The 25,333-nt window shown below is 37.9% G+C and overlaps 1 protein-coding gene across 1 annotated transcript in view; it reads right to left on the bottom strand.

The window, feature by feature from the left end:
- Positions 1–25,333, bottom strand: part of CORIN (corin, serine peptidase) — a 164,352-nt gene that overhangs the window by 8,501 nt on the left and 130,518 nt on the right. Inside the window, exons 14-18 of the mRNA XM_008574712.1 lie at positions 15,624–15,740; positions 13,103–13,152; positions 12,783–12,957; positions 4,524–4,795; positions 1,722–1,855 (exon numbers count right to left, since the gene is read on the bottom strand). Coding sequence (XP_008572934.1) covers positions 1,722–1,855; positions 4,524–4,795; positions 12,783–12,957; positions 13,103–13,152; positions 15,624–15,740 — 748 coding nt within the window. The remainder of the gene's footprint in view (positions 1–1,721; positions 1,856–4,523; positions 4,796–12,782; positions 12,958–13,102; positions 13,153–15,623; positions 15,741–25,333) is intronic.

Here is a 25,333-nt window from a genome sequence, read left to right as displayed (position 1 = left end):
TGCAAACTACGCATCAGACAAGGGGCTAATATCCAAAATATGTAAGGAACTCGAACAACTCAACAGCAAAAAACAAATAACCCAATTAAAAAATGGGCAAAAGACCTGAACAGACATTTCTTAAAAGAAGACATACAAATGACCAACAAGCACATGAAAAAAATGCTCAACATCACTAATCATCAGGTAAATGCAAATTAAAACCACAATGAGAAATCATCTCACTCAAGGTAGAATGGTTATTATCAACAAGACAGAAAATAACAAAAGCTGGTGAGGATGCAGAGAAAAGGGAATCCTACATGAGTGGGAATGTAAATTGATACAGTCATTGTGGAAAAGAGTATGGAGGTTCCTCGGAGAACTAAAAATAGGTCTACCTCACCAACCAGCTATCCCACTAGTGAGTATATACCCAAAGGAAATAAAATCAGTATATCAAAAAGACACCTGCACTCCCATGTTCATCACAATGCTATCCACAATAGCCAAGAGATGGAATCAGCCTAAATACCCATCAACAGATGAATGGATTAAAAAACTGTGGTATATATACACAGTGGTATACTGTTCAGGTATAAAAAAAATAATATCCTATCATTTGCAGCAACATGGATAGAACTGGAAGCCATCACGTTAAGTGAAATAAGTCAAGCACAGAAAGACAAATACTGCATGATCTCACTCATATGTGGAATCTAAAAAAAAACAAAAAAAAACAATGATTCTTAGAGAAGTACAGAATGGAATAACGGTTACCAGAGGCTGGGAGGTGGGAGGGAGAAGATAAGTGGTGTACTAATTGGGACAAAACCATGTTATATATCCTAAGAGAATCATCGTGCAGTATATGCATGTATTGAAGTAACGTAAATATGTACCACACAAATATGTAAAAGAAAATGTTAGAATTTTTTTAAAAACCTGAAAATAAAAAGAAATAAAAATGAATGTCAAAAAACCACACAAAAAACAAAGGTGGTCCCTAGCAGTATAGTATGGTAACTGTCTTCCCCACATTGTTACCAGCTTCTCTGAGCGCTGAGCACTTACACATTTTCATCCCTCCCTGGGAGCCGGTCCAGTATAACATTCAACGAGCGTTTATGAAGTCAAAAGCAAAATGCTTCCCTGCACTGCTAGGTTAACACGCTCTACAAACTGTTGTGGCCAGGAATCTTGAGTGTCTAGAGATTGGGTTCAGTGACAATCAAATGTGAGCCCAGTGGGCCCAGACAATGCCAGCGTGATCACTCCTGAGACAGAGGTAGTTCTGTCACACAGCCTGGAAGTTGAAGTGTTGATGTGTGCCTTAATGCCATCACCCGAGTGGCTGATCACGTTCGCTGGTGGCCCCCTGCTCCCTGGGGCCTACAGGCTGGAGTCATGGTTACTACTCCTCTTAGAAACTCTTTTGTCCTAGCCACTAAAATGGTGGAACGAGATGGACGGGAACAATTGTTTCTCCTCCCGCTGCTGACCAAGGGTGGTATCCCCACACAGTAGGTGGGAAAGCTGAAGGCAACCCGAGTGACGGGGTAGTTGGGGAAATTACCTGGGCACTGGATGAAGGAAAACACATTGTGAATAATCAAACATTGAACAACAAACAGTATTCAAAACATGTTACCGAAGGGCTATACATGAATAATAATGAGTTCATAGAGACCCACCAACATTATTGCTGAACTGAACCTCCTCGGTAACAGAAAGCACCTTACCATGCATGAGTCAACCGTGCCAAACTCATATCCCGCACATATCATCCGGGTGGTGATGGTCTTCACATCAAAGTAGGACTGACACTGCTCCGGAGAAATAATGCGGACCTCTCCCTCTTGCAGCTTAAAAGGCACTGGATTTGGGGGGAGGGGGGAGACAAGAAAAAAATATACATATAAGATGGTAAAATGACTCAAAAGTGAGGATTAGCCAAATATGAAATGGAAACATCATATAAACATTTTTGTACCAAGAGAACATTATTATTTGCTTGAAATGTCATTTCAGAATTACATCAATTCTGTCATTCTGTGTGATCACTTGGAGTTTTTATGTTTAGACTGTGACTGCTGAGATATTTAAAAGCTGCTGGAATCAATCTGGAAGAAACAAAGATATAGATAAAATTGAAATTTTGGAATTTAATGTATAATATGAATTTTATGACTCCGCTAAATGTATCTTCATGTTTACATCTTTTTCTTTGTGAACACATATATTGCTTTATGTGAAAAGACTTCAAAATTAAAATGAATAAAAGGCTTTTTTGATTACCAATGAATAGACATAGATTTATTTAACTGACTATGTGGTCTAAGAATTGCAAAGAGGATCAAATTTGACAGTCACTAATGAATTTGTAGAGGTTATTTAATAAGAAAACAAGAATAGACTGAAATTTGGTTTGGGTGGTGTATGTAGAGCTTCGTTATTGCTTCAGAATAATGTGTATATATATATATATAAATACATTAATAAGAGAACACTCATGCATCACTTTTTTTTCCTTTTGTACTTTACTACTTATTTTTTACTTTTAAGTGGAATGATTACATATTCCGATTGCAAGTATTTAGCAGTCATCTGATGAAACTCATTTATTTTATTAATGAGGAAATTGAGGCACAGCTTGGTTAAGTAACTTGGCTCATGCTTTTCTCATGCTACACCAAAATAACAGCAAGTATAATGAAAAGGGAAAAAAAACCAAGTCTGAGCTCTGCTCCACACAGGAGAGTGCCAGCTCAGTGTCACTCAGCATGTCAGCCTTGCTCTACTGAAGCAGAGAACACCTGTTAAATCTAACAGGGGAGAGGGTGCCCTATTATTGGTGAATAGTACGTGTCTCACCATGTGCTCCAATAGCCATTATTTGATGTAAGAACCTTTAATCCTAGAGGACATGACAGAGATGTTGAAAAGGACAAAGCCATCCCTTGGTGTCAACAAAGAGAATATGTGAATTTTGTCTTGCTTGAAAGTTCTCACTGAATAACAATGGATTTCTTGAAGCAAGACAGAGTGAATCTTTTGTTGTTTAGCCAGTCTACAAAATTATACACACTGTTCTTCTTTCAAGCAGTGATGGTGAAGAGGTGTATATTTACAGGGTACATTATTGGAAGAAAGAATCATTTTTGGAAAAATCAATGTGGTGCAGACAATGAGACTCGTGTGTTGCCAGGAGAATGGTAATAAGAATAAGAGGTGACACTTAATGGGTACTAGTGGTAGGCCAGGCATCTACACTCAGCATTTTCTGGGCCTATTGCCTTTAATCTTTACAATAATCGCTGTGAGTTAGACAGTTGTTATTATTTTTCTATTTTATAGTAAGATAGAAAGTGGTGCAGTCAGGGTCAATCAGACCTTTCTGATTAAATTCAGACCCTCACTTTTCATGCTACGCTCCATATGTGGCATGTGCGATATGTTACACTACTGCTCTGAGTTTGATATGATCATTATAGGAGAAATGCAAGTGGAGGCAATGTAAAGTATATTCTGCTTTTAAATTATAGTACAGTACTACTATAGCTTTTAAAAACCAAGATGCATAAGAATAGTAACTTCATATGTCAACATGGCCTTCAAAATTCTTACAAGTGAGCTTTTTCTGAAAAAGTCATTGATTTCTATGACTTTTCTTTTCCATCCTTTAACTGATCATATAGAACAGAAACTCAACTTAGTTCAAAATTTATCTGACTAAATATCAAGAAAAAAAAATGTTCCTTCAGACTGGAAGTTCCCAACGTCAATAACAGAATGCCCAACATACATCATCATTCCTGAGAGCCATGACATGATACTTGATATAGCCAAAGTAATCAGTACTTCACAGTCAATGAAAACATCTTATTCCATTTTTATTCTAAACGTTCAATAGTTCAAACAGAATGAGAGAGTTCTTTATGGAAGCTGAGAGTAAGTAGTACAAATTTTTAACTTCTATGTATTTTATATGTTTGAATCATCTACAGAGCCAAACTATTTTAATCAGTTTAAAAAGGCAAATATCGAATCAATTTTCTTTCCAGAAAGACTCACAGGTTGTGCTGCAGTTGTGGATAAGACCTGATCATAACACAGAATTGGAAATGTAACCATGCAGCTTGACTGCAGAAGTGGAATTGACTAGCCACTAGATAGAGGCTCTGAATGGCTTTGCCTACAGATAACCCCAATCACTGATGGAGACAGTCCACAGCAAGAATGACTGACAGCTCTCATCTTGCATGGCAGCTCCAAAGCATTGGTAGTGGCTCCCTGGAGAAGGATTCTAAAATATGGAGAAGAATTTTTGAGGTTGCATCTGAGCTTGGTGGGTTTAAGTGACATGATGGATTATTAATGTCTACCATTTGCATGGCAGGGAGAGTATGACATATGCCAAATATTGACCATTTGTGACTATATTTTCATAAGTGAAAATGGGAACTTATGGCCAAAGGATAGGAAGAAACAGTGTTTTTCCATCACAAGCTGAAAGACAAGTGCTCCTAGAGATCCTGGCTTACTTTTGTTGCCCATGTGGCCCCATCCTGTGATGTAACAGTACGTATCAGGCTCTACTGACTGCTCCGGGCTGGGCAAGCAGACGGGCCGGACATGGCTTGTCTCATTGATGTCTTCACTTAGCTCGACAATGCTGATGTCATAGTCCACCACTGCTCGACTGTAGCGAGGGTGCAGGATGATGGTCTTCACCAAGCGCATCTGCATGAACACCGAAGGGTGGTCTAGGTTGTTGATGCCCAGAACCACTTTCCAAATGGCGGCATTCTCTCTCCTAAAATTATAATTCAAGAGTTATTGGCTACTTAAGCTCTAATTTATCTTTTAAAATTTACATGCAGTTTTTTAACATTTTATTTATGCAAATAATGGCTACTTCCATGCCCACCTCCCAATGTATTCATATAAGAAGTGTTCATATAATGGCTTGAGTGATCAGTAAATAAGTACTATTGTTGCAGAAAGCAGAGCTCACGCTTCTTGAATGAGGCTATTTCTTGAAAATAAAACTTATTCAGTTTTAAAGGCAGGCAGGGTATTTCTTGCTTCACTGAATGAGAAAGACAATGCAAGACATGAAGAAGAGACAGGAGGCAGGAAAAATGAAAGAGAAGAATAAAAGACCAAGACAAAGAGATCCCTCCAAGAAAGACCAAGTGTCTCAGAGAAAGGTCAAGTTTTCAGGGGAGGCTTCTGCAAATTGCAAGCCAAGGGCTTAAAAAGTCACCCACAATTTACAATGGTTAGTCTCAGACTCCATTGATTTTGAACTTTTATGAGCAATATTTTACTCAATTCCCACCTTAAAACACTCTCTTCACTTCGATTCCAGGTCTCTCCATGCTCCAGAACTTGCTCCAATCTCATGATCCCCTCCCTCTCAGTCTTCTCTTCTGAGTCTCCCTCCTGAGCTCTCACTGCCTCTGTTGAAGTGCTCCAGGACTCTACCCTCAACCCTCTCTTCTCATTCCACACTCACTCACTTGATGATCTTGCATGTCCCACCCACACCTTGCCAACTCCCAAATGTGTACTTCCAGCTCCAACCTCTCCCCTGGACTGTAGACTTGAATGTTCAGTTTATTCAACACACTCACTTGGATATTTGATAATAGCTAAAATTTACTGAAGGCTTACCATGAATCTGGTGATGTTTAAGTACTCAGAATTCACCTGACAGTGATTTAATACTTGTAACCACCAGTTACCCACCTGAATCTTTTTTTCTCTCTTTCACCCAACATTGAAGTGGTGAACGTTATCTTCACCACTCCTATTTTCAAACATATCCTGCATCTTGTTATTTTTCCTTCTTCACTGCTACAACCTTAGTCTAAGCTATTCTCATCTCCATGGACCACTGCAATGGCCTCCCAAATAGTGGCCCTTCTTTTGATCTCAGTCCCTATAAACTGTTTTTCTCATAGCAGTCAGAGTGATCTTTTAACAATAATATTATATCAGATCCATTTCCTGGTCGTAATTCTCCAAGGACTTCGTATCACACTTGGGACAAATTCTAGACTCCTATTCTGGCCTTGGAGGCCCTACACCATATGCTTCATTCCAACCTCAAAGACTTTCTATTTTTGGACATGCCAGTGGGCATCCACAACTCGGGAGCTCTTCCCTTGTTGTTCCCCTAGCTCTCAAAAGGTTCCCACCTGCAGTCCTTCTCTTCATCCAGGTCTCAACTCAAACACTACCTCCTTGGAGACATTGCCCTGACCACCCTGCCCAACCCTTACTCTACCCCCACCACTCTACTCTTGACCCTGCTTCAAGTTTCTTTTCATAGTATTCATTGATATCAATGACATTGACACATCTGTCTGCTCTCTGTCTGGCCCCACTGAATGTTAGTTTGGTCTTGTTCACTGCCACATTCACAGGGCCTGGTACCTGGCATGTGGTAAGTTCTCAAAAAGTTCTTGTTTAATGATGGCTCGATGTATGTTGTTTAAAACAGTTACTAGTGGCAGACCTCAACCATGTAGACAAGGCCTATTCATCATCATTCCCTCTATCCTCTCCTCATCTCACAGCCCCTCCTTCTCCAGAGTGGGTCAAGATCAAAGGCAGGGGCATTTATTGGACAATAGTGATGGGGGAGCTTTAATGTGGACAAACCCTTATACTCTGGTACTGTGAGCCAGCCACACCACCATAGTCTCCACTTGGAAGATTGTGGTCAAGTCAACAAAAGTAGGTTGGTTTGACCATCTAGAACTGTCACTTTTCAACCCAGGCTCAATATGGAGTCATCTGGGGAGTTTTTAATATAATGATTCTTTGGGCATCACCCCATATTAACTGAAACAAGCTCTTGTGCTGGGATCTGGGAATTAGTATTTTTAAGAGCTCTCTTGGGAATCTCAGGCAAAAACTCACCCACATCCCTCCTTTCCTTAGCATGTCTTTCTTCACCATCCGTGTGACAAAGATTCCAAAGGCTGAGACGTCAGGAGGACTGGGAAAGAGGGGCCAAAGTTGGCACTCAAAGCACTTTTAGTAATGTTAGATACTTGGGCCAGTCTCTGCTGAAAAGCTCCTCTACACAGTTACGCATTCTGTCCTTTTTCCATTTTAAAGAAAAATAATTTCAGAGCTATCAAAAGAGAAATTGATGCCACTCATTGAATAGAGAGATAGAGATAGAAAGAGATGTACAGCAATTCCTCTATGCCTAGCATTGGGCTAGGGATTACAGTAAAAAGCAAGAAAGATGTGATCCCTACCTACCCAAACTCTAGGATTGAGTGAAGATGGACAATTAAAGAAGCAATTACAATAAATTGCAGGAAGTGCCATTACATGAACATTACAAGATGTTACAGAAGAATTATTTTTCATTATGCAAGGCTGTCGCTCAAAGAACATGCATTCTTCCTTTCTCTTCCTTTTTTCTTTCTTGCTTTCCTTCCTTTCCCCCCTCCTTCTTTCCTTCGTGCCTTCTTTCTTCTCTCCCTCTCTCCCTTCTTTCCTTTCTTCTTCCTCTTGTTCCTTCCTTTTTTTTTATTCCAGAGGTGCGAGTGCATGACCATTTGAGAAATTTGATATTTACTTGAGATTTTATTGTTTAGGACATTTTAAACCAAACAATAGTTCACTTCAATTTCTGCCTATTTAGTAGCTTCTTGCTCTTTAAGAAGAGTTACTAAGTTTTGGTTACCACAAGCACTCATCCATCTTTTTAAATGTGTCAATAAAACTGCTAAACCTTAACTCGTATCCAGCAGTCTCATGCTACAAAAGCTAGTATCTTTATGGCATTAGTATCCACCAAAAACAAAACAACAACAACAAAAAAAAGACACATACTTTTTGGTATTTGGTGACAATATTGTTATTTTTTTCTTTTTGTTATGAGTATGATGTGAATAATAGTCTCTTTTAATATTTTTCCCCAAGTCTGGTAAAAACCAGGAAAACAACAGCCTGATGTTTGAAAGGGTTATCCGAGGTGAACGAGATGTGTATAAATGGTAAATATGTATATTAATCATGAACTAGAAAGAATGAGTCAGGAATAATGTCAGAGGCAGACTTGTTTCTGGGTGGAAATGAAAAAGAGGGGAGACAATTTGGGGCCATATGAATGCCACATGAATTTAAAATCAGTTCAAAAGTACCCATTGGAGAAACTCATGGGAGCAGGCTATGATCAAATTGCTATTTTAGTAAAAAGAGCTAAATCAGACTGCAAAGAAAAAGCCCAGTATAGAAGCTGACCATCTTTAGCATAAAGAGGACTACTTCCCACTTGGCTGTCAAGCCTCAAAGCAGCAGCAAGGAAAACAGGCACATCCTTAAAGAAGTTTGTGCAAAGACGGAGGAAGCACAAAGTGACAAGCACAAGGTGAAGCCAGGTGACAATCCACCACCCACAGTGATAATGGCCAAGGAAGATGTTAGGAGACCTTTTCATCTTTCATTCTTGCTCTAGATGGTATTTCATTCCTTGAAATTCACATTTAGGGTTTAATTTGCTCATGTTTATAGTATTGTTTTAATAATGAGTATTCTTTATAGATAACATTGAGACAGTATTATTTCAATTTACAATTCTTCAATTATCAACTCCAAAGAGAAAAAAAACAGATGCAGTTTGGCACCCAGAGGAATTTATACAGAATTGCAGGTGCAATATTTCTGGATGCAATAACCAGTCACTTTGGTTTGCAATTTGCCATACTTGATTGTAGTTTAGACATGACAATGTCATTTTCACTTAATTCAGCTAGCCAAATTTAGAGATTTTCTGTCTTTATCTTGTCCTCCAGAAACTTACGAACTATGCCAGCAATTTGTTTTTCATTCCATCTACTTTAGTGACATGTAGTGGGATGACAGTTTTTCATGCAGGTTTCCTGGAGAGGAATTAGACGCTTCTGATCATTACTAGTTGTGTGTCAGCCAGGGCAGTTCATCCCTCAGTCTTTCAGAGGTGGAAGAAAGCAAGAAAATTGCTTGTTAAATTACCCCTGAAAGTCAAAGTCTTTCTTCCTTAGAACTTTTGAAGTTGTTATTAAGGCATATGGGACTTGATCTGATCAATTTAGTGTCTCGTTGTAATTAAGTTTTTAATTTCCACTTGAGATTTTTCAATTAAGTTTTTAATATCCATTTGGGATTTTTAAATTCCTCTCCATGGAAGAGCAAAACAAACTTGTCTTTTTTACATTGATATAATTAAAAGAGACAGGCTAAGAAGACCTACATATGGGTCACGCTGGGTCTTGCCAAAGTATAGAATCAGGATATGAAGTAAAAGCCATTAATTGCAGAAATTCATGGCTCCAGCAAAAAGTAAGGTTTACAATGAAAAGTTCCCAGACACTTGTGGGACCACTGAAGAGGTTATAAAGTAAAATAGGGGTTATTAGCACACATTCAAGCAAAGGCTTGTTTGAAGTTGGACAATTTTTAACTTCTTATGGATAGGACAGGTCCCTCTTGACAGTTCTGGTTAGTGTTCCATGAAATTTCACCAAGGCCTTTCCATTTCCTTAATTATAAACACACACTTCTTCTCTATTGCAAGGTTTCTCCTTAATTCACAGATCAGTCAGTGAAGGAGGAAACTTGGAAACTCCATATGAAAATGACAAAAGTGGCATGTAAACCTGGATGAACCAACACATGAAGAGGGTTGTTCCCTTAAAGAACTGTTGTATTTGTTTAGGTAATCATCTTTTGATTATAGTATACTCTTGTTAGTATAATCTTCTGCTTATCATGGGGTTACAAATCAGAACTGGAAAAGACATCTGTCCCCTTCCAAAGCAATAACATTGCAGTGTATTTCTTGACAATGTATACAGACTCTTCTAGTCATTCTGGGTCTTACACATTAAAAGTTCTCAAGAAGAGGTACTGGTTTGATTTGTTTATGTTTTATTTCGCCCAAAAGAGTAACCAAGGGCCGGCCCGGTGGCGCACTGGATAGTGTGCCGCTTGGGAAGCGCAGTGGCGCTCCCACCCGAGGGTTCGGATCCCACATACAGACCGGTTCCCGCTCACTGGCTGAGCGAGGTGCGGGAGCAACACCGAGGGTTGCAATCCCGTAGCCGGTCCCGGTCCGGTACGGGGGCGACACTGAGGGTTGCGATCCGTTGCTGGACACGGAAAAAAGACAAAAGACAAAAAAAAAAAAGAGTAACCAAATAACTGGATACACACATTCCTATTGCATAATCATGTATAACATTTTATTCTAATGATTTGTTTAAATGTCTGTCTCCTCACTACATTAGCACCTTGAAGGGACAAAGCATAGGTCCATCTCTGTAATCTCCTTATTGAGCAAAATGTATGTGCCTGGACTCCAACCTCTAGAAACAAGAGTACCAGAAGGTGAGTAGCTTTGTATAAGGAAGTTTATTGCAGTATGGTTTAAATGGCAGCAAACTGGAATTAAACCACATGTCCATTAACTGGGGAATTACAGAAAAATTTATGGTCAATCTGTATTAGAGAATATCATTTAGTTTTGAAAAAGAATGAGCTAGAGTTATATCAAATGACCTGGAGGATGACCATGATATATTGCCACATGAAAAGCAATTTACAAACAGAAGTGCAGAGCGTGATTCCACACTGTAAAAATGAATAATGATACCCTGTGAAAAATGTATGTGTTTAAAGCCGTGGAGGAACATTCGCCAGGCTGTAACAGGGGTTACCTCGAGGAAGACAAGCAAACAAAGGTGAGAGGGTGTGGGAGGAGATAAATAGCACCAGCAAAATGCAAAAACATACTCATGCCATAATGCTAAGGGGAAATGCAGAATGCACAATTTTAGCAATCATTCTTTTTTAAAAGAAAAATTTACCATTATCAAGGTCTTACTTGTTGATGCCAGGCATGGTTCTTAAGGCTTTACATAAACTATTCTTAAGGCTTTACATAGACTATGCCCGCACCAACCCTGTGAGGCATGGACGGTTATTTCCCTCACTTCACAGAAGAGGAAACTGTGGCCCAGAGAAGTTAATGAATTGGCCCGTGGTCACACAATAAGTAGCAAAGCTAAGAAAAAATAATATAATAGGCAATAGGCAAAAAATGAAATTGCCTATTTTCTAGAAATTAACTTGGTCAAATGAAAATAATCAATTTAGTTAGGTAACAGAACTGTGGGTTACTTTTGTCTTAAATTCTTGCTATTATTTAATATTACTTTTAAATAAAGTACAACTATTCAAACTAAATAGAATTAAATGAGTAGTATGATGGTTTTTAGAACCTATCTTCAGATCCTTTGACATTCCTCCTGCTGAGAGGGAAGGTCTGTGATTCTCCCCTTGGAATCTGGTGGGGCTTGTGACATCTCTGACCAACTATGCCACAGAAGCAATGTTGTGTGTCTTCAGAGGCTGGGTCAAAAAAGGTGAACACCACATCACACCACACCACACCACAGAAGCAATGTTATGTGTCTTCAGAGGCTGGGTCAAAAAAGCTTCCCCCTGGTTCCCTTTTTGTGAAGTTCATTCTGTAGGATGCCAGTCACCATGATGTGAGTCCCACACAGAGGGGAACTGAGGCCTCAGCCAACACACAGCACCTACTGCCAGACTTCAGATTACTTCAGCTCCTAGCCTTAGAATCTTCCAGCTGAGGCCCAGACATTGCAGGGCAGACACAAACTGTGCCAGCTATGTCCTGTCCCTATGTCTGACCCCCAGAATCTTCTGTGAGCAAAATAACTTTCTGGGTTTTTGTTGGTGGTGATGGTGGCTTCTTTTGTTTGCTCCAAAATCACACAGCAATAGATATCCAGGAAAGATGGGGACCCTGTGCGTAACGTTTGTCAATGTGGGATACGTTTCCCCTTGATCTTATTTTTCTGCTCCCATTAGGCATATTGTGATGGTTAATTTCATGTAACAGTTTGGCTGGGCCGTAGTGCCCAAATATTTGGTCAAATATTATTCTGAACATTTCTTTGAAGGTATTTTTTGAATGAGATTAATATTTAAATTGGTGGACTTTGAATAAAGCAAATTACCCTCCATGATGTGGGTGGGTCTCATCCATTCAGTTGGAGACCTTAATGGAACAAAACCTAAAAGACAAGAAGAAATTCTGCCAGCAGACTGCCTTTGGACCCTAAATGCACCTCTCGTGTGAGGATCCAGCCTGCCAGCCTCCCCCATCAGATTTTGGACGTACCGAGCCTCCACAATCATGTGAGCCAATTCCTTAAAATATATCTCTGTCATCTATCCTTCTCTCCATCCATCCATACGTATACTGAATAATACACATATTATACCTTTAACTCTGTTTCCCAAACTACTCACCAGTTGCTCCTGCATCTGAATCTCACTGAAGTATCCAAATAAATCATCTCAGTTTAAATTCATATTTAAGAGGTCTTAAAAAGACTAATACTCATTGGGAAGTCAATCTTCTAAACTTCTTCCTCTTTCTCTCTCCTTAGGATGTACATCATAAACAATATACATCCCTTGCCAAAAAAATGAGCAACACAAATAAAGGTACATCAAAAAGTTCATGGAAAAGTAGAATTAAAAGATAATACAAATCTTTCTATAAACTTTTGGAAGACCATTCATATAAGATGGCAACACCAAAGGTAGAAAAATCTAGGTAGATAAAAAAGCCTGGGAAGTAGATCAGCTGTGACTGGTGCCCTGAAATGGTTTCATGGAGTTACATAGGCCACTGAGAATTCCCAAGTGACAAAATGATCAGACCTAGGCAAAGCGACAAGAGAAAAGGTGCAGCTCACCCTTCAAAGCAGTGGGCGACTGTCAGAACCCACTTCTTGGCAATGAGGACACAGCCACAAATGTGCCCACTGGGTTCACTCTGCAGAGAACACTGCCACGGCCACCTTCCTGGGCGACTCGTCCGACCCCCGAGGATCCTCTTGTTCATTCGGGCAGCAGGGCGGCGCCCACAGTCTACCAAGGAGCAGAAGATACAGATTGTGATTTGCTGCCAAACCCAGCTAAACGCTTAACTTTTTGCTGTACAAGTGATCATTTTTTCCCCTGAGCCAATCCAGTTAAAGTTCATATCCCGTGGCTACACCACTAATTCTCTTACCTTGCTTAGTACACAGTAGAGAAACCTTACTTCTGCTCTGACAAGACTGCCTAGATTTGGGAATATAAAATGGCATAATATTAAGTCATATATTTACTGTTCTCTCCACTTTACCAGTGAAAGGCAAGACATAGATTCAGTTGTTACCAGAGATCACATTCTTTGAGCAACAATTACTGTTAGTGCAGGAATTCACAAGGCAGGGATACAGTCAGGTATCACCTCGAGGCTGGTGTATAAGGAGAATGTGGACTTCTAATTTTTTTTTTAGTTTATTTACTGTCATCATGATATAATTTCACATTTGTGGGAAGAGGAACCATTGTAACAAAGTTTCCCACATCATTCTGGCTGATGGTACCACCCACAATGTTGACTCAAACCATGATGCCATGATTGGGGGGTGGGGGGAGAACTGGGCTGCTGCTTAGGATCTGTGGTGAGGAGGGAGCATGTCAGATTTTTATGCTTATGGAGAAGAATATGTGCCCCACCCAAAAGTTAAGAAATAGTCTGAAAGGAATAAAATATTACTTCAGAAATGTAAAAAGCAGAAAAAGAAATGGAATACTCAGACTGGAAAAGAAGCTTACCAAGACTGTCAAGCTTAAATTGTGAATATATGAGGACTTAACAGGAGGAGAGGGGAATTAAATGTATTCCATATAACTCTAGATGGCATAGTCAGAACCAGTTGGTAGAACTTAGAGGAATTGTGGGTTCAGGAAAGAAAGAACTTCATAAAAATCTAAGTTAAAACTTTGAAGGCAAGAACCTGGGCCATGTTTATGGCTCTCTCAATGTGGTTGCATAAGAGAATTCAGTTTGGTGCAGGTTAATTTTAATTACTAAGTACTTTTCTAACCATGAAACATTTATTCACAATGTAAATAAAAAATTTTTTTCAATTAAAAAAAAAAACACCTTGGGACTTTCAAAAATACTATGATGTGCTTAGAATCCTAGATCTTTTAGATAAAAGAAAATCCTAAATATGTCATTTCCATATTCCTTTTTGAAGATTTATTGTATTTTTATTTCTTGCTAAATTTGCACAGGGATATGTGTAACTATTCATATACAATGAATTATATAACACAGGAAAAGCTCATTTGCTTTCTCCTTTACCACAGTCTAAAGTCCTATCTCCTCCTTACTTTCTACCTCATATCCTTAATTTCTTTGTAGCACTTCCCAATATCTGAAATCTTTTTTGTGTGCTACCCATACGATGCGCATTCCTTGAAATCATGGTATTTGTTGCCCTCATTCACTTCTACATCCCCTCACAGTCTGACACTGAACCTGGAACAGAGGAGATGCTCAATAATTAGCTGTTATTTGTTAGATTGAAAAATCACAGCTTTTAGAAATAGTAAAACTCATCATAGACTATCCATCCTAACTCAATTGAAAACTGGGGTTACATAAGATCACACATCTAGTTAGTAGCCAAGACTAGAACCATGTCTACCAATTCTCAATTTAGAATGAGTTATTTATTTACTCATGTATTTAACCTTAAAGAGCTTTTCTGGCATTCCTACTTTGGTGAAACAAATCACTCTGATGAAAGATTCAGGTCATCGTTTTGGAAGAAGTAACTTCAGTTGACAAATATTCAGAAATTTGGCTGCAAAGTTTGGTCTATGAAGAAAACATCAAGACGTTCTAATGGGAAATGGTTCAGCTTTAGTTTTCTTCTTTGGAATTCATAAGAAGGGGTTTCCCTAGCACTTATTATAAGCTTTGGAGTCTGATAAAATTAGTTTGAGACAATCAGTTACCATCTGTGGACTGTAAGCTCTGAGCAAGTTATTTAAATATTCTAAAGTTTAGTTTTCTCATCTGTAAAAATGGGATAATTATCCCTAATTCACAAGTTGAACAAATCCTGTGGTGTGAGGATTAAATAAGTCAATGTATGCAAGAGCTAGTTCTGTACCTGTGATGTAAGAAGCACCTAGGTACTAATTCCTTCAGTTTATGTTTCTACTGTACCCCACCCACAGGCAAGGGTGGCAACCCTGCTTAAGATGCCATATTTTATTTAGAGAAAATTCTTCAGCAGTGTACTTTTAAGGTACTTGATAATAATTTCATTTGGTGTATATTCTTTTCTCATATTCTCCAAGTTTTATCAGTTATCATCACTTCAATTCCCTCTGTTAACAGTTTCATGTAGCATATGTAGGAAACGCAGACTTGAGAATTTATTTCAAACAGGATATGAAAAAAACCCAAGATTAGAACCCCAATTCTTCCCCCCTACCATGATAGTTTCTGTAATAGTCATTAAAGGAAGACTTAATTTTCCAAGAGGAAAACAAATCTATGTCTAGAAGGAAGAACTAAAATCAAGTAATGCTGAAATGTAAAGGCAATTGTCATTCTATGGAAGCTCTTTACTGATGTGACAAAGTGACAATTTTAGCTTAAGTTAAAAATGGAAGAAAGGTCCTGATGATAAACTCCTGCTCCATAATCTGACTTTACACAGATCTTATGAAACGGTTCTTACCCATTTACCAGCAGTTCCTGCAAAGTGGTCCCATTGCGGCTTTCCCAGTCAGACTGTAACGACAGCCGTTGCTGGTCTTGCTCCTGTTCCTGTATCAATTCGGTCACAGATGGTTCTCTGATATAAAGCAAATACCAGATAAATATTTAAAGTACAATGATCTTTGAACAGGTATTATCATTAATTAACACTCACTGTCTTTCAAAAGGAAGCATTAAATTATAAGTCAATATTTCAAGAGGGGAAGTTACTAAGAGTATATGGAGGCAATAAACTTCGAAATTGTAACAACTGTTTTAGTCACTCTCTCCACTGACATGTATTTGAACTTCATGAGGTATCAGAATTCTAACGGATACAATGTAAAAGTTCTAACATTTAAAAAACAAGAGCAACTTTAGGCAGAGACCAAAAGTAAAATAAAATTTATCTAGCTGGAGTTTTTCCCTCCTCTTTTCTTGCCCATTGTAATCCTGCAACATAGCAATACCTTAAAATAAATAGAGTCAATGGCCATTGAGTATCTATTTAGACAGTATAAAAATTGTAAGTGGAATTTCTTCAACACATTGCAAAATCTTTATATGCACTAAAAATTAAGAACTCTGGAAAATAGAGATGGCAGTTAGACAACACTACTTTGCTCTTTATATATATTCTCACTCAGTCTCCACCAATTCTTTTCTGTGTGTCTCATTCATTTAAACACATATGGTTACACCATATTCAAGATTTAAAACCTTAGGTTTCAAAAGTATTTATATTTTTATATAAAATATCCTATTCTTCATTAAATAGTTGTCCTTAGGCAATCCATATTTGAAGCAAACCTTTTGGATTTTTAATCTAAATAAAAAATTACTACCTGATGGTATCAAGGGTAGAGGAGGTAAAGAGATTAGTTTCAGACAAGGAAAGGAGGGTTTCTTCTGCAACTGGACGGAAATAAGAGAAAAGGAAGCAGGCATTTTGCTGCAGTTGGAGAAGGGCAAGAAGTATATTATGAGAATTGAAATCAGGTAGCCTCTACTTTTCAAATAGGAGATGAGCACCTCTGAGAAAGTCACGGGGTGGCAGGGGTGCACAACTATGCAGAAAGTGACTTGTATATGTAAGTATTCCCTGGTGGAACTGCTCAGAGAAACACATCAAAGAGAACTTAGAAGAATGGCAAGCATCATTGAGGGTCCAAATGAGCCTGGAAACATTCTGGTGGCACCAAGTTTGTATACTTAGTGACTTTCTTCTTTGATAATTGGATGCCATTTTTTACACACAAAAAAGAAGCAGCAGCAGCATGGATGCAGTGGAAGGAATGAAAAGTTGGACTCAGTAGCATTGAAAGAAAAATTATCATTTCAACTGATTAATAATTATTAAGAGAAACTATTGTAATCACACAAAATAAAAGGAACAAAAACCTTCCCAAACTGCTACTTTTAAAAAGACAAGGGAAAACTCTATAAAGAGAACACTTGATGATAGAAAGATTAAAAACAAAAGAGTCCTTAACAAAGAATGAATATTAACCATTTTATTTTAAAACAAATGTCATAAACCCGAACCATACTGTAAGAAGAAGTGCACAAGATTGAAATTTATTTAGAAACTTGAATGAACTCTGTTAGATTATTGAAGACGTCATAACACCTACTGCCAAATGAGATGTTTTCTTCTGCTTGACCAGAATGAGAGTTTGGCTTTCTATGGACCCAGAGGTGCTGTATGTGGAAGCATAGTGGGATGGAAAGTATAAAAGTTAGAAGCCACACATACCAGTCATGGTGTTTATCATGGTACCTGTATCCTGAGAATTTCTTTCTGCAATTCAACTATGGGCCTCCTAAATCCAGGCATTTTACTGGCAAAAGCCAATGGAAGAGCAACTTCAGATTTTGTTGTTTAATCCAGTCATATTTAGTCAAGTATTCATGGGGCCACAAGGGACTTGCATGAGGAGTAAAATTCAGCATAGATTTGCAGTGATAGTGTGTAGGAAAATCATTGCAAGGAGCACTTCAGCCTTTCAACCCACAAGCTCTCTCTAGTTACCCTGAGGAAGGGTTCCATAGAGCATTGCACATAGGATGGTTTTGCATTTTGTTCATTAGCTTGCAACAAGAAAGACAATTTAGACTGAATATCTCAGTTACATCAAGTGGAAAATTTCAGAAATTCATCAAGCAGAGGGGAATGTCATTACAAAAACTGGTTTTTCATGCAATTTTTTAATACTGACATGTGCTGCACATTAGACCTCCAGAACTTATTCATCCCACATAACTAAATCCTTGTACCCTTTGACTAACACCTCCCCACTTCCCTCAACCCCCAGTCCTGACAACTACCATTCTACTCTCTGCTTTTATGAATTGACTTTTTTAGATTCCACACGAGTGAGATCATGCAGTATTTGTCTTTCTATGCCTGGCTTATTTCACTTAACATAAAGTCCTCTGAGTTTATCTATGTCATCTCAAATAGCAGGATTTTCTTTTTCAAAGCCAAATGATATTTGTGCGTGTGTGTGCGTGTGTGTGTGTGTATGTTTTTTTAATTCACTCATTCATCAGTAAACACTTAGGTTGTTTCTATATCTTGGCTATTGTGAATAATGCTGCAATGAACACGGGAGTGCAGATATCTCTTTGAGATCCTGATTTCATTTCCTTTGAATGTATATCCAGAAGTGGAATTGCTGGATCATGGTCGTTGTATTTTTAATTTTTTAGGAACCTTCATTCTCTTTTCCCTAATGGCTGTATCAGTTAACATTCTTACCAACAATGTATAAGGGTTTCCTTTTCTTCACATCCTCACCAACACTTCTAGTAGTTTTCTCTTTTTGATGATAATCATTCTAACAGATATGAGGTTATATCTCATTGTGATTTTAATTTGCACTTCCCTCATGAGTGACGTTAAGTACCTTTTCTCATTCCTGTTGGCCATTTCTATGTCTTCTTTTGAGAAATGTCTATTCAGGTCATTAGTCCATTTTTTAATTGGGTAATTTTTTTTTTTTTGCTATTAAATTGTTTGAATTTCTTATGTATTTTGGATACTAATCTTATCACATATATGAGTTTTTCCTTAAAAGATTTTTTAAATTATAAAAGTTGATAAAGTTTGGGTGTTATTGTCCCCGCAAAACTCATGTGGAAATCTGATCCCCAATGTGGCAGGGTTAGGAGCTGTTTGAGTCACGGGGACAGATCCCTCATGAATGGATTAATGCTGTCCCTGGGGGGTGGGGGTAGTGAGTGAGTTCTTGCTTTATTAGTTTCCCAAGAGCTGGTTGTTTAAAAGACGCTGGCACCTCCCCTCTCTCTCTTGCTTCCTCTTGCCATGTGGTCTGCTTGTACCTGCCGGCTGCCTGCCACTTTTCTTCATGAGTAGAAGCAGCCTGAGGCCCACACCAGATGCAGCTGTCCCAGAATCGTGAGCCAAATACACTTTTTTAATAAATATAAATTACCCAGTCTCAGGTATTCTGTTATAGCAACACAAAAATGAACTAATACAAAAGTAATACTTATACATAGAAAAAAATGACTAAAGTTATACAATGAAAAAATTGTCTTTCCATCCCAGATCTATAGAAACAAACACTGCAAGTAGTGCTTGGGTGTCCTTGCCAAGCTTTTTCTGTAATTCATATAGTATACCCCCCCCTTTTTTTTTAGCCCATACACTTTGTTCTGTGTGTTGATGATGTTTTAATTTACTGATTTATCTTAGAATTCTGTTCATCATAATAGCTAACATATGTTAGTTATTTTTTATCTGACAATCACTAAAAGACTTATTTTATCTTATTTAATCCTTTCAGCAACTTTACAAAGTAAGCTTTATTATTATTCCTCATTTTGGAGATGAAAAAATTGACGCAAAGACAGAGTACATTGCACAGAGAGAAGATGGCAGAGCTGGTAATTAAATCCCTATGATCTGATGCCGGGGTACCACTCCTTACACTGGGACCACCACGTGGCCCTCCTTCATTTACAACACACGCCATATTCTTTTGATAGCTGCATAATGTTTGTTACATGGATGTTCATATGGTTACTCAACCAATCCACTATTGATGCACATGTAAGTTATTTTTTATTTTTGGCTATAACAAAATAGCAGCACGTAACATTCTAAACATTTACCTTCGCCTACAAGCACAAATTTGATTTTAGAATAAATTCCTAGAAATAAAATAATCATATCAAAATTTAAATTTTTGATTAATATTATGAACTTCCCTTTCAAATAGTAACATCAATATACATACACATCAAGAGTATGTGTGTCTGCACTTTTCAATTTTTAAAACTATATACATAACACAAATAATGCTATTAGAACTTATCTGGAACTTTACAGCTGTTCAAATTTTGTTTGATGATTGGTATTCCTTTTAACTTCAATACTTAACATCTTTTTCAAATTATGTCAAGAGAAAAAAATAAAGAAATCTTATGTAAAGAGCAAAAAAGCAAAAAGCATTTTGCCAGTGATTAAGCGTCAAAGTCACTGTATCCTCTAAGAGTCTGTGCAGGGAATGCACAACCGAAATGCTTCTATAGCAGCCATGGGTCAAATACCCAGAAGAAAATTTAAGCAATGATCTAATCCAATGCCTAGAGTAAGAGTACAAATGCTGGCCCATATGACATATGTCTACATAATTAGATGTTATAAATCAAGTTAACAAGTTGTTAAACAAAATATATTCTATCCTCCTATCTTGACAAATGTATTGTTAGGTTCGTAGAATTCCTGTACTCCTTGGAACAATGGTTTTCAAAGTTCATCAGAAACACCTGGAGAAACTGTTACAACACAGACTGTTGACCCCAGCCTCAGATTTCCTGACTCAGTAAGTCTCAAATGTGGCCCCAAATTTGCCTACCAGGATCACAGGTGATGTTGATGCTGCTGATCTGGAACCACATGTTGAAAACACTGCTTGAGAATAGGGACCAGGCTCCACGTGGACATAACTCCTTAGCCAACAAGTTTGGCCCGAGGAGGAGGACCTGAATGGTCCTTCTACATCTGGTTTTCACACCTTAGGTACTACTGACATTTTATCACAGATAATTACTTTTGGGGCTGTCCTGTGCCCTGCAGGATGCTTAGCACCATCCCTGGCTTCTACCCACTAGTTGCTACTAGGACCCCACCACCCCTGGATTGACAATTAAAAATGTGTACAAACATTCCAAGTGTCCCCTAGGGACAAAGTCACTCCTGATTGAGAAGCACTGCCCTAAATCACGGGGCCAGGCAAAGTCCCTCTGCTCTAGGCCTAAAGGCAATATTGCACAGAGAAGTGAAAGGATTTGCCTCAAATTTGCTTCTTAGGAATTGTATGGTCATAAGATACATATAAAAATGTATAATTTTCCCCTTGATAAAATGAGAAACAGAACTTATCCAGAATTCTGAAACATCCTGACATTCCGAAAGGAATTAAATATTCAAGGCTCAGGACAACAATCAGGTTACTACACAATTTGCCCCATTCCTGTCCCACTCTCATCAAGTTACTTGGTACTTAATAATAGGTATCCCACGCTTGTGTTATAATTATGTTGGAGCTGCTTACTTAAAAAATAAAGGTCAGCACAAATTCCCCCAAACCAAGGATTTCTTTACCATTAGCAGCAAGAGAGCAATGCAGAAATTACCTAGAAATGCTACACACTTCAGTGAAAGGACAAGGTCTGTTCTATTGTGTCTATTGCTGGGGGAAAATAATTTTTGAGCTTTCAACCCCAGTACTTGGCAGATGATCTTGAAATACAAATACCTTGTGCAGTGGACAAGGTAAATTATTTGCTATTCTAAATATCCTGTTTAGAATTTGAAATATTTCCGCTAAACATTCAGTGTCTGATTTCAAAAATCCTTTCTTGAATCCTGATATATTATTATCCCTGTTCGGTTCTTACAGACTTAACATGTTAATATTGAAAGCTAGTTGAGTTATTTGTCAAGTAGAAATTTTGACAGAAAGGCATTAATAAGTTTCAAGCAAAACATGAATGAACACTATTATAGAATCATTTGTCTGGTTAGATAACTCAGCTTATGCTTTATACAGCAATACTCCCATCAACAGAAATGCTTAAAGCAGAGCATAAATTCTGAGTTTATTTTTCTAGTGAGGTTAGTATGTTTAAAAAATTTTGCATTGTGATTCTAACTGAAAATATCAAATTTTATTATCCATTTATCTGCCTCAGAGATGAAGGCGGAAGTATGACTATATGAAGGTACTCCAAAAAGTACATAGAAAAATTTGTATTATCTTTTAATTCTATTTTTCATGAACTTTTTGATGTACCCTCATATTAAGGAAGGATCTAGAGGTAAAAATGACAAAAACTATTTCAAAGCAAAGGGAGGGGAGTTTTTGGATCACAAAATTAAATTGCAGAGTGTTCCTATTTCATAAGGTAAAAAAAGTCAACGAAACTGAATATTTAATCAATTTCTGATATAAAAATTATAAAATTATAACATAAAGTAATATATAAATTTATAAAATAGAATTATTAAATATGTGTGATCATTCTAAGTTAGAAAATAAAAATAAAGTACTATTTAAAATAACATTTCATTAAAAGCATAAAAAATTAATCAATCATAAAAATTTTAAATTAAAATACCATTTGATCATTCATAAAATTCAGTCTTATAAAACAAACTGGATAAATGATATCAAGTTGCAAGTATATTTTTAAGCAAAATCATCTCCCTCTTTCAGAATTTACACTAGTCCAACTACTTTCTTCTGGCCATTTTATCTTTGAAAAATCCTATCTTTTTTGATAACTCAAAGGAGACCTTTTGGAACTTTCATTTTAAGAGGCAGATATGCAACATTTTATTGACAGCAACTTGAGTTTAATTCAAAGAAAATGCTTCCTGTTAGTCTTCACCTTTTTTTGGTCCATCATGTTAGGCTAGAGATTACCAGTTTCCATTTCAATATGCCATTTTTTATTCCACTTCTTCAGAAAGACTGTGAACTACAGTAGAATTTACTTAGTAGAAGCCTTGCTTTGTTGGTTGCCATCTTCTTCATCTTCTTGAGGATTATAGGAAAATAGAAAATGCTTTCTAAAAATATGTGCACTTTTATTCAATTCAAATTTTTAAGGCAATGTATGACTTTCTGGGTTCACCAAGACAAATAATTAAAAATTCAGGATTTAAAAAAAAAATTCAGTTAATGGTATTACTCCAACAAAACAAAAATAGCATTTTAATATCTAAAACAGTGCTGAAATATTTGAATATCAAAAAGCAGAAATGTAATCAATCACTAAAGGGATGTGGACAGTCTTCAAGATGCCGGTGCAGGAAACCAAGTCCCCTCCGGACTCTCCATCTCTCATCTCCATTTCCTTCTGGGGTGGAGGAGGAGGGAGGGAGATGGGAGGGTGGTTTTATTGTCTCCAAGTGACTTTTCCACAAGTCAAGGGACTGGCTGCCTACAGCTCTAAACTCGCATCCATTCATCTTCATGACCAAAAAGAAGTCTTCTCTCCCGGGTCCAATTAAAACAAATCTTGTTGGGGCCGGCCCGGTGGCGCACTGGATAAGTGCGCCGCTTGGGAAGCGCGGCGGCGCTCCTGCCTGAGGGTTCGGATCCCACATACAGACCGGTTCCCGCTCACTGGCTGAGCGAGGTGCGGGGGCAACACCGAAGGTTGCAATCCCGTTGCCGGTCCCCGGTCCGGTACGGGGGCAACACTGAGGGTTGCGATCCGTTGCCGGACACGGAAAAAGACAAGACAAAAAAAAAAAAAAAAAAACAAATCTTGTTGAAGACCTTTGAGTATCCAAAAAAAAAAAAAATCCTATGGCCAGGAAGTGAGGTACTTATATTGGTCCAGCTTGAATTAGGTATCTAACCCTCAACCAATCACTGAGACCAAGAATAGGGTGTCATGTGCAAATATGACAGTAGCTCCCAGTGGGGTCCCGAGGATAAAAATGGGGAGTGAAACAAGTATGCAAAAGGAAGAGATGCAGATCCCAAAGCAAGTGAAGAAAGCAAGGAAGCAACATAATATACGCCTGCTATGAGTGACTTTAATTGAAATTTTTTAATTCAAAAGATTATTGTGCCTCAGAATCAATGTGCTACGTGTTTCTCTGTTTGTATGTTAGCTTGGGGAAGATGTAGGAAGGGTAAAGACTAGGTTGAAATTAGACTTGATTTACGTTTATTAATGATACAATTGGTTAATCTTTGAGGGTTCAAGTTGATATTGCTAGAAAATGAGCTGGATTTCAGAAGGAACATTACTCTGACAGAGTTTAAACAAGTGACATAGTCAGAGGGACAAGGGTTAAGACTGATAAGGTGGAATGGAATAAATCAGATGGAATGGAAACGGAGACAACAGATTGGGGTTGTACCAGACGGAGTCCCTTCCTCAAGGAGCTATTATTTCAGTGAGAGGAACAAATTAAAAACATGCAAAAAATTATTTTGGATGCTAGTAAGTTCTTAAAAGCCTGAAGACAAAACAAGAAAATTCGATAGAATGACTTGATGAGGGTTGTTTGAAGCTGCTTCAGCTCAGGTTGTCAATGAAGGCCTAAGTCTTCAATGTGTGAGCTGAGACACGCATGATGAGACAGAAGGCCTGGAGACCAGACTTCCAAGCAGAAGGAACAGTGAAGGCAAAACCCCCAAGATGGAAATTAGTCTGAAGCATTTGAACATCAGTAATAAGGTCACTGTGTCTGAAATTCCATGGACAAGTGGAGAATACCAGGAGATTGGGCCTGAGAGGAAGGCAGGGGCCAAATTATGCAGCATCTTACAGGCCAGAGTAAGAAATTGGATTGAGTCCAAACTGTAAAATAAGAAGAAAAGAAAACCGGTGGATTTGACATTTAAGTAATATTGTTGCTGTTAGTACTGCCTTGGAGGTAAAAGGCATATTTCATGTTTCAAAGACAACATGAAGAAGACACAAGATCTGGAATTAAGTCATCACCAGGAGTCTTCTGGCATAGTTTCAAGAGGAGGATGTTGTCATATAAGGGTTTCCAACAGAAATAACTCAAGCCCTCTTTGGTGAAATCCTGATGGATCACTCAAGATATAAATCATGTTCTTATTTACTCAGGACCAATTCATATTCATGTCCAAAGTAATGCTCTGTCCGTTGTGATGACTGGTGGACCTGATGCGCCTAGAGACTTTATGTAGGCTGACTATTACTGTTCCCAAATCTTATTGCTCACAATTAGCACTGATATTTTTGGGGCCAGGACTAAAAGGCTAAAAGCTGGGTATTGACAGAACTTAGTTCTGAAGAACCCATGAAAACCATCTTTGATTTTGTAAATCCTAATGTGAATCTATTTTTCAATGATGATTTTTTTTAACCACAAAATTGAGTGTAAGAGAGAAAAATATATATATGATTAATTCAGGATCCTGCATAGTCCCATTAGAGTTAATAATGGTGAATTTCTCTATGCCACTGATAAGTTTCCATTTAATTTTGTAAACCATTCATTAACTCAATTGACAAAGTTTGAGATTCACCTGCTAACAAATATCCAAATTCTTGGCAGAATTTGTTGCTAGTGACCATATCGAAATGCTCTTGGGACAACTGGTAGACTTGACTTTCTTTTGCTTTTTAAAGCCTGATAGCCAATAGCCTCGTGGAAGAACA

This window comes from Galeopterus variegatus, unplaced genomic scaffold (assembly GCF_000696425.1).
Source record: "Galeopterus variegatus unplaced genomic scaffold, G_variegatus-3.0.2 Scaffold1090, whole genome shotgun sequence".
In the NCBI taxonomy this organism is placed as follows: Eukaryota; Metazoa; Chordata; class Mammalia; order Dermoptera; family Cynocephalidae; genus Galeopterus; species Galeopterus variegatus.
The sequence above is the reverse complement of the archived record's forward strand: the minus strand, read 5'-3'. Positions and strand labels throughout refer to the sequence as shown.